We start from the raw sequence: 9,935 nt of genomic DNA, 5'->3' as shown, positions 1-9,935 counted from the left end.
CTTAGCTGATGGGCCTGGCGTGGCGGGGAGGGTTGGGGACATGCCATGGGCATTTCCTAAAAATACCCCGGGGGTGTCGCTGGGGAGCCACGGCCCCATTGGAGCCTGGCCCGGTCCTAATCCCTTGGTGGCTCCTGTCCCAGCTTGGGTGGCAGCTGCTGGTGGGGGCCAGGTGCCCCCAGGGTGGAGCAGCTCTGGGGACGATCGTGGTGCCAGGGAAAAGGAGGTGGCACCCCATCTTTTCCCAGTGCAGGATCCCGGTATCCTGCCACACAGGTGGGATGGTGATGGATTTTGGGTGACACAATGAAGCAAAAAGGGTTAAAACCACCCCACAAAAAAGATTTTTTTGTTGTCCACTTCTTTGCCCTCTCCCGCAAGTCATGCCCAAGTTTGGGGACTCCAAAGTGGGATATCTGTGTCCAATATGGGATAACATCCAGGATCACCAGGGAATGAGGGTCATGTTTAGGGCTTTGGCTGCATCCATGACCCTTCCCAAGGGGAATAAATGCCCCCCCTGCCCTGACCCAATTAGCAGCAGAAAGATGGACCCCCCCTCCTCAGAGGCTGGATCCAGCGTAAGCAATAATGTGGGATTTCAGTTTCTGGAGTTGCAGCGGGATAAAGGTTTTCATCCTCAAAAAAAATACCTTTTTTGCATTAATTTGACCCTATGGTCAATTAATGGAGAGCAGTGTCCCCTGTCCCCAAGTCTCCAAGCAGGATTGGCTGGATGAGGGGAATGTCACCCCCCACATCCCAAGGAGCTGCCTGTGGGACGCAGGAGTGTGGGATGCAGCCGGGTTGGGATGCAGTGGGACCCAGGATGCATCCTGCAAGTGAGAGACAATCCTGAATCCCCATGGGATGAGTGGATGGGTGTTGCCAGACTGTGGGATGAACCTGCTCATCCCTTGGGATTAGGTGGGACCACTCCATGGCGGCTGCCCCGTGCCTCAGTTTCCCAGTCCTGTTCCTCCCAGGCTGCAGCAGCCCTGAGGTTGCAGATGGAGCAGCAAGGCCACATCCCAACCAGGGCCTCATCCAGGGGTGGCATGAGCACCCCAAAAATCCCCTGACCTGCTGCCTCTGGGTGCCAGTGACACCTTTTCCAGGTGCTGGGATGGCAATCCTGCTCCTCCATCTGGTGGCACTCCCGTTCATGTGTCAGGTGTGGATGCCACCTGTGTTGGGTGCGACACCACCTCCGAAACCAGAGGCAGCGCTGGAGTACAGAGGCACACGTGGCTGCAGCCTGACCACCAATAGGTTATGGAAAATCCCGAAAAATCCCCAAAATTATATTTATTTGACTTTCTGCAAGGATGGAAGTGCTCGGGGAAGGACCCTGGGTTGTTCCTGAGGTGGGGAAGGGGCTGCATTCCTATGCTGTGGTCCCTCAGCGAGGTGGCACCGAACCCGATTTAGGCTCAGTAACTCCTTTTTGGATATTTCCCCTTTCTGGGGAGTAGGAAATCAGGATTTCTAGGATGTTTCTCCCCACTCCACACTCAGTTCGGGGCGGAGGGTGAGAGCCGAAGCCCCACGTTGGGATGCGGGGGCCGAGAGGGGTCCAGGGGGTAACCGGAGCATTCCCCGCCTCCGGAGATTGACAGCTGCCCCGGGGGCGTTGCCATGGGGATATGAAAATCCAAGCGGGCTCTCGGGATGCTGATAGGCTGGAAGCGCTCAGCGTCGCCCCAGTAGGCGTGGCCGTGCCTCGTTTTCCCCGTATAAAAGGCGGCGAGTCCCATTGAGCTCCCGGCGGCGACGACGCCGGTCGCGGGCAGGGGCGGGCAGGGGAGCGGCCCCCGCCCCCAGGGCGCCGTGTCCCGGCGGGAGGAGGAGGAGGAGGCAGGAGAAGGCTCGGAGCCCGGGGAGGTGGGGCCGGGGCAGGTGCCAGGGGAGGCAGGAAGGGGCGGGCAGGGCGCTGCCCGCTCCTCGCCATTGGGAACCGGCCGCAGGCAGCGGCGGAGCCCGCCCGGCCCGAGAGCAGAGCCGTGGCGCTCGGAGGACGGCCCCGGAGCGCAGCAGCGGAGCCGACCCCCGACGGAGAGAGGTGGCTGCCCCGCAGCCCTCAGCGGAGCCCCGGCTGGGGGTCCCGGAGCCCGGCGGAACCGCAGCGCAAAGTCCCGTCCGAGGCGAGCACCGGAGCCCGGCTGAGCCCCGCAGCAGAGCCCCGGCGGAGGGTCCCGGAGCGCGGCTGAGCCCCGCAGCAGAGCCTCATCTCGGACACCGCTAAACCTCTCCGCAAAGTCCCATCGGAGCGTCCCGGAGCCCGGCTGAGCCCCTCAGCGGATCCCGGTCGGAGCGTCCCGGAGCCCCGCTGAACGCCACCGCAGAGCTCCGTCAGAAGGTTCCGTAGCCCGGCTGAATTCCACCGCAAAATCCCACCGCTAAGTCCCGTCGGGAGTTCCCGGAGCCCGGCTGAGCCCCGCAGCGGAGCCCCGCCGGAGGGTCCCGGTGCCCGGCAGCAGATCCCCGTCCGAAGGTCCCGGAGCCCCGCTGAACCCCACGGCAAAGCCCCATCGGAGGGTGCCGGAGCCCCGCTGAACCCCACGGCAAAGCCCCATCGGAGGGTGCCGTAGCCCCGCTGAACCCCACGGCAAAGCCCCATCCGAGGGTCCCGGAGCCCGGTCTGGGCAGCCGCTTGCGCCGGAGCCCGCTCGGAGGAGGCTCCCGGAGCCCGCGGGACCCTCGGTGAGCGGCGGTGCCCGGGGGCTTTCCCCCCCGGTCCCTCCATGGACTGAGATGGCCTCGGAGCTGGCCATGAGCGCGGAGCTGCCCACGAGCCCCCTCGCCATCGAGTACGTGAACGATTTCGACCTGATGAAGTTCGAGGTGAAGAAGGAGCCGGCGGAGGCGGAGCGGCTGTGCCACCGTCTGCCCGCCGGGTCCCTGTCGTCCACCCCGCTCAGCACGCCCTGCTCCTCCGTGCCTTCCTCGCCCAGCTTCTGCGCTCCCAGCCCCGGTGGGCAACCGGCCCCCGGCCCCCCGGCTACCACCGCCGCTTCCCTGGGCTCCAAACAGCAGCTGGAGGAGCTGTACTGGATGTCGGGTTACCAGCATCACCTCAACCCCGAAGCTCTCAACCTGACGCCGGAGGACGCGGTGGAGGCGCTGATCGGTGCCCCTCACCACCATCATCATCACCACCAAGGGTACGAGCCCTTCCGACCTCAGCCCTTCGGGGGCGAGGAGCTGCCGCCGGCTGCGCATCACCATCCCGGCCATCACCATCACCATCATCACCACCTACGCCTGGAGGACCGGTTCTCCGACGATCAGCTGGTGAGTATGTCCGTGCGGGAGCTGAACCGGCAGCTGCGGGGCTTCAGCAAGGAGGAGGTGATCCGCCTCAAGCAGAAGAGGAGGACCTTGAAGAACCGGGGCTACGCTCAATCCTGCCGCTACAAGCGGGTCCAGCAACGGCACATCTTGGAGAACGAGAAATGCCAACTGCAGAGCCAGGTGGAGCAGCTCAAGCAGGAGGTGACCCGCCTGGCCAAGGAAAGGGATCTGTACAAAGAAAAATACGAGAAGTTGGCCGGCCGGGGCTTCCCGCGGGAGCCCTCCCCATCCGCCGCCCCGAAAGCCACCGCTGACTTCTTCATGTGAGCCGGGCTGGTGGGATGGGGTGGGATCCCCTTTTTCTGTTTTTTTTTTTCGTTTTCCTCATGCGGGTAGAGAGCGAACCCGCCGCTTATATTTAAAAAGAAAAAAAAAATTAATATTATGAAGTCCCCACCGAAATTTTGGGGAGGGGAAGTTGAACTCCCTCCCTCCCACCACGCACCCACCCATCGGGACTCGGGGTGGGGGGTCCCGAGGTGGGGGAGTGGGGGGCAGCCCTGCATGCGGGACGTGTACGGCCACCCGCCCCCCTGCCCGGGAGCATCAGCGCCATCCAGGTGGCTTCTCCCCACCTTTTCCTGCGGGTTTTCCCCTCCATTGGGATTTTTATTCTTCGAGGGATCCCCCACGGATCGGCCGGGGGGGTCCCCGGCAGCGCTGCGCCCTGCCCGGCCCCCTCCGCCCACCTCCCCCATTCCCGGCCGGCAAACCTGAGCCACGTTTAACTTATTCACCCTTGTAAATATGTAGAAAGTTAGTTCGTTTTTTGCCTTTTTTTTTCTTTCTTTTTTTTTTTTTTCCTTGAGCCTATATTTTGCTTGGTGATTTACGAGAAAAAGAAAACGAACAAAAAAAAGAAAAACCAACAAAAAAACCCTAAAATCCTTTAGAAAAGAGAAAAAAAAATTACACGAGTCTTAAAAGTTTGTATGTAATAGCATGCAAATAATATCCGAGTTAATTTAACGATGTTGGGAAGAAGCCGAATGCACTATATACAGGAATCGATTGGGTGAAATAATACTGTTTTATAGAGATTTAAAATTATCTATGCTCTTAAAAATAGTGGGGAAGGGTGGGAGGGGAAGAGGTAACAATTTTAGGGTGACCTGAAAGGCAATATAGTAATATATGGACTGCAAACGGTTGGCTGCTATCTCACTATGCACCAGATTTATTTATTAACCCTTGGGAAACGGAAAATCTTATTTTAACCTCGATGTTTGGAGAAAAAGGAAAAAAAAAAAACAGACGGCAAGAAAATGCACATTATTTGTTGTGGAAACAAGAGGAAAAAAAAAAAGGATTGAGAATTCGTGCAATCGTTGGAGCGAAAGCGGGACCGATCCTGCGCGGAGGAGCGGGGCGGGTTTGTTTGTTTTTTTTTAAACGAGTTGCTTATTTAAAAAAGGAGAAAAAAATTTAAAAAAAACAAATTTTAGGGGGGAAAACAAAAGGGTCCTGCGGACAAAGCGAGCTTGGGAGCCTGGTGCATTTTAGGGACTGATCGTGCGAAGCGTTTTTAACGACCTGTTGTTTCGATTTGTGACGGTTTTAATGATGTTGCATCAAGATAAAAACTTATATTCAACTAGAGCCTGGGTCGGGTTTTCTCTCAACTTTTGGGGGGAGTCCACGCATCATCGGGGTTTTGTTTGGGGGTTGTTTATTATCCCTTTGATTCCCGGTGCTGATGCAAAACCTTCCCCGAGCTCCCGCTGAGATAAGTCCGGTGTTGAGCGTCGCCTCTGCCTCATTGAACTCTGGCTTTTCACTTTTCCTGCCTTTTGTTTTGTTTTTGTTTTGTTGTTGGTTTTTATTTCAGCCGGGTTCTGGGTGTTTTTGGTTTTCTTTCCCGGCTGGAGGGTCCTGGAGACCTTCATCCCTGCAGCTGCTGGGAAGTCACCGGATCCAGTTTGGTTCCAGCTTGTCCGACACCGTCCTGATGAGCCGCTGGCTTGATTTTCAATGGTAATAAATTATTTTTCTTTCCTCTTTTGGCTTCTCCCGCTTGAATTTTTAATTAAAATAGTACCAAGCCCACACTTTCCCTAATCCAGGCTTTTGGGCTGGTATTTTACTGAGATTTTGTGACTTTTTGGGACTGTTTTTAAGGTTATTTCTCCTTTTGCCGCAAACCCCAAGTACAGCTGCAGCTTTTCCTGGACTCGGCGGGACAAATTCCAACCCAACCCTTGGTACAACACATTTTTTGGGCATTTTATGTGCTTTTTTAATATTTAGGTGTATTTTCTGTCCTGTATTTTTGCCCAGGCTCAGCTGTGGCAAGTCCCCAAGCTGTGGCGTGTTCCCTCCTGCCGCTTCCATAAATCTCCACCGTGCTCATGTAACCCCCTTGGCTTTTCCTTGGATTTGTGGGGTGCCTGCAACTCCACAACCCTCTGGTCTTGCCTTTTTTGCACCCCCAAACCTCACTCCCCTTTTTCTTCATCTTTTTCTGGCTTTTTGGTGTCTTACTGTGTGACCAGAGGATTTTTGAGCAGCTGGAGCTCGGCTCAATATCGGACTTGGATTTTGGGATGGGAGCTGGGATGCAAAGAGGGAGATTTGTCCCAGGGCTGGACAAAAAGGGGGGTTTGAAAGGTGGGGGATTCACCCCTTATTCCTGTATTTATTTAGATCCAGGGAAACTTTGCAAACCTGGCTCTAAATAAAATTAACTTACGCAGCTGCTTGCGGGACATCACGTCCCCGAATTTTTTGGAGGTGAATCACAGCTTCCTGGTGGGTAATTCCCTAATTTTTCTCCCAATATCCCTTTCTCTTGGCATATATTTTTGGGGGGAGAGCACATCCAGCTGCCTGGTCATGATCAAATAAGAATTTGGGGAGGAAAAGGTATTTGGGGCTGGTACCTTCCCCAAACCAGACCGGGGGATCTCGGTCCCTGCCGTCTCCATCCTCACTCCTGGATGTTTCTCTCCTTGATCTCCATTCCCTGTTGGCACATCCTGGGGGTCATTGCCCCTTTTCCCAGCTGGGCTGGGGCTGGTTGGGGAAGCAGAGCTGACTTTGGGGTCTGTGTGGAGTTTTGTGGGAGCATTGTCCCACGGGGTGTCACCCCAGGACACAGTGGGGTGACTGTGATCGTCTCCTGCTCCGGAATCCTTTCGCCGCTTCCATGGCACAGCGAAGGCAGCGATTTAAGATTCCAAATTTTCCCCTTCGCCCTCTCCTTTTGGTTTTATTCTGGGGTGCAACAACCTGGAAAAGATCCCAGATTATTTTAGCAATCCAGGTATTATCCCTTCCTCTTTATCCTGAAAGGATCCCCAATTCCCTGCGCCGCTTTGATTTAGTTTTTAGTTCCCCACTGATTTTTTTTCCCCCAAACCCTCCTTGAAATCCCCTAATAGCTGGAGCAGGACACAGGGTGTTTCTGCCACCCATTAATATTGGTTGTCCATTGGGGGACCCCATCCCACAAATTTTTGGGGAGATTTTGGGGTGGAATTGCACCCCTCTGCCCCATCATCCCGAATTTCTCCGTGCTCCTGAAGCTCCCGGCTTTCTGGGATTTAGCTTTGCTGAATAAATAATAAAACCCAAAGTAGTTTAAGCCTAAATTTGGCTGATTTATGACTTGTCTCCTTTTTGGGACTGAGCCCCTCCTGCACCCCGGGCTCTGGGGGGTGTCTGGGTGGTCCCTGCTTGGGATTGCAGCTTATTAGGATGGCTGTAATATTTGCAGGATCATGTGTGTGCATTCCAAGCGTGTCGACACATGTTTTGGGATGGGGATGTGGCGGGACAGGGTCGTGTGTCACCCGTGTGCCGCAGGACTGCGACATCCGCAGGTGCCACCACGTCTGCTGCAGGAGGACGTGTGGCGCTTGGGGTCACTCTGACCTGGTTTCAAAGCTTTCCCCTCGTTTTTCCTGATCCCTGAGAGCGGTTGGAGCCTCCTTCTCCATCTTCCTGCTGCCTCTTGGGGGATGCAGCAGGACCTCAGGACACCACGCTGTCCCTCCTGTGAGGATCTGCAGTCCCGCAGCGCATCCTGGGCATCTCCTGCATCCTCAGCTCCACGCTCAGCCTTTTCCAGGGGTGGAAACAGCAGCCAAATCCAAAAGGATGCTCCAAGGGCTGCCTGGCACTTGGGATGGGGACATGGGGACAAGCTCTGGGGGTCCTCTTCATGTCCCCCTCCTGCAGAGCTCCTTAATCCCATTTCCAAGCTTTACTTGCCCACTCAGTGGGCATCGCTGAACTGGGAAATGGCTGGAATTCCTCCTGATTCCCAGCCTGTCAGTTTTCCACGGGGCAGAGGGGTGATTCTGGGGGGTGCTCACCCCCAAACACAGCAGTACCCTGGAGCATCTTATCCATGGATGCTGGAGATTGGGCACAGCCCCTGGCAAAGTCCCCTTGAAGCGGTGCAGGGTGCTCCGTGCCACCTCCAAGCAGGAATTACTGGGATCGCTGGAATCGGGTGGAAAACCAAAAGAAGATGATCAGCGAGGCATCTCCAAAGTGTCCCTCGCTCCTTCCTCCTCAGTTATTGATGCTCCCACCCCACAGGTTTGTCCCAAAACTGCTCTGGTGTTCACACAAATCCCGACATCTCCACAAATCCCGACATCTCCACAAATCCCGACATCTCCGTAAGGTGAGAAGTCCTGGAATTTAGTCCTGGGATGGAAGAAGGTTGGGCTGCTGGGCATGGAGGAATCTGGGGTAATGTTCACTTAAAAAGCAGGAATTAATTCAAATCTCAGCTAAATTAATCCTGGAAAAAAAAAATCTTGGATTTGGCTCCGAGCTCAGGGCTGAGCCACTGCAAGCCGAGCCTGGGCTCGGTTTGGAGCTGGAATTTTTTGGCTCCAGTAGATCTTTATATTCTGGCTCGGCCAGAGTTTGATTTTTGCACATTCCTTCCTTTACATGCTCTGTGTCTGCCTGCCTCCTCAATATTCCTGCATCCCTGTCTGCCTGCCTCCTCAATATTCCTGCATCCCTGGGACACAAACACCACTCTGCCCATGTTATGTAAAAATACATTCATATAAAATAAATTTATCCCCATTTATCACCTCGGTAGAACAGAGCTCTGCCATGGGATCATGACTCTGGCACTGCACAGCTCATCCTGAAGGCTGGAATTTTTTCCAGCTCTCTGCCTTCTCCCGGGCAGCGCATCCCAGTTCCACTGATGTCATCCCTAAACTCTGCAGGAAGTGAGGTCCTTCCCGAAATCCAGGACATGGAAAACCCCCCTGCATAACATGTACAGCACCACAGATGGAATTTTATTCCAAATTCCGTGGGTTTGGGTGGGTTTGCTCCATCCAGGCATGCTGGTGCTGCTGTGGGAATTGGGATGCAGGTGGTTGGATCCAGAATAATGGGTGTGGGACGCAGGAGGAGGGATATGGGACGCAGGAGGTGGGATGCAGGATGCACAGATACAGAACAGCAGGTGTGGGATGAAGGGGATACAGGGATACAGGGCACTGGATGTGGGAGGGAGGCAGTGGGATTCAGGATATGGGATGCAGGAGGTGGGATGGAAGAAGTAGGATGCAGGATTTAGGATGTGAGATGCCAGATGTGAGGATACAGGACATTGGGTGTGGAATACAGGAGGTGGGATATGGGATGCAGGTATTGGGATGAGGGATATGGGATGCAGGATGCAGGGATACAGGATTTATCATTGGGTGTGAGATGCAGATGGTGGGATATAGGGTACAGGATGCAAGGATGGAGAATTTTGGATGTGGGATGCAGGATAAAGGACGTGACAAATAGGATATGAGAATTGGGATGCAGGAAATGGGGTGTAGGAGATGGGATATGGAATGTGGGATATGGAAAGCTCCCTGCAGCAGGCTGTGTGCTGGTTGTCACTGCCCCTTGATCCAGGAGGAAAGGGAAACTCTGGATTGTGAGGATCAAGAAGGAGCCTGGCACTGCTCACCCTTTCCTGACCGGATAAACTCCATCAAGGACGCAACACCAGCAAATGCCAGGAATTCCAGCTCATACCCATCACTGCCTGTGTGTGTGCAGGTGGTGGGATAAAGCAGGTGGGATATGGGATGCAAGCTGTGGGATGCAGGATGCACATCCACGTGTGTGCAGGGAGAACAGCTCGCTGCCAAGTGGGAAACATTCCAGGGCAGCGTCAGTCCTCAGATCCAGACGTGATCAGATCCTGCCAGCCAATGCCCTTTGCTATCTCAGCTGTCTGGGAAGCGCAGCTTTCCTTGGAGTCGCCATCCCCAGTGCCTGGGAATGCCCCTGTTCCCCTCTCCATCCCCACAACTCTGTATCCCTCATTGCCAAGCTCCCAATTAAATCATCAGCTCAGTGTTTAATTACCCACACCATAAACCCCAAAGGTTCCCTGGGTTTTCACCCCCCTCCAATCCTTCCTTTCCATGCATGAGAGCGGAGGGAAAGCAGAGGGAGTATCTTCCCACCCCCACCAGGTTATTTATTCATGGAAAAGGCCGAGGCTGGAGCGCGGCTCCGGCACAGCCCTGGCAGCTGGCGGCTCCCTGGGAGTTGTAATTTGCACAAGCAAAAATAAACTAATTGTTATTTTCCATTTA

General features: G+C 54.9%; 1 protein-coding gene across 1 annotated transcript; it reads left to right on the top strand.

The window, feature by feature from the left end:
* Positions 1–2,139: 2,139 nt before the first annotated feature.
* On the top strand, positions 2,140–4,200 carry MAFA (MAF bZIP transcription factor A). Its single transcript, XM_063175167.1, has one exon. The coding sequence runs from the start codon at positions 2,755–2,757 to the stop codon at positions 3,619–3,621; it is 867 nt and encodes a 288-aa protein (XP_063031237.1). The 5' UTR covers positions 2,140–2,754; the 3' UTR covers positions 3,622–4,200.
* The last annotated feature ends 5,735 nt before the right edge of the window (positions 4,201–9,935 follow it).

The sequence above is a fragment of the Melospiza melodia genome, chromosome 1 (assembly GCF_035770615.1).
Source record: "Melospiza melodia melodia isolate bMelMel2 chromosome 1, bMelMel2.pri, whole genome shotgun sequence".
In the NCBI taxonomy this organism is placed as follows: Eukaryota; Metazoa; Chordata; class Aves; order Passeriformes; family Passerellidae; genus Melospiza; species Melospiza melodia.
The sequence above is the reverse complement of the archived record's forward strand: the minus strand, read 5'-3'. Positions and strand labels throughout refer to the sequence as shown.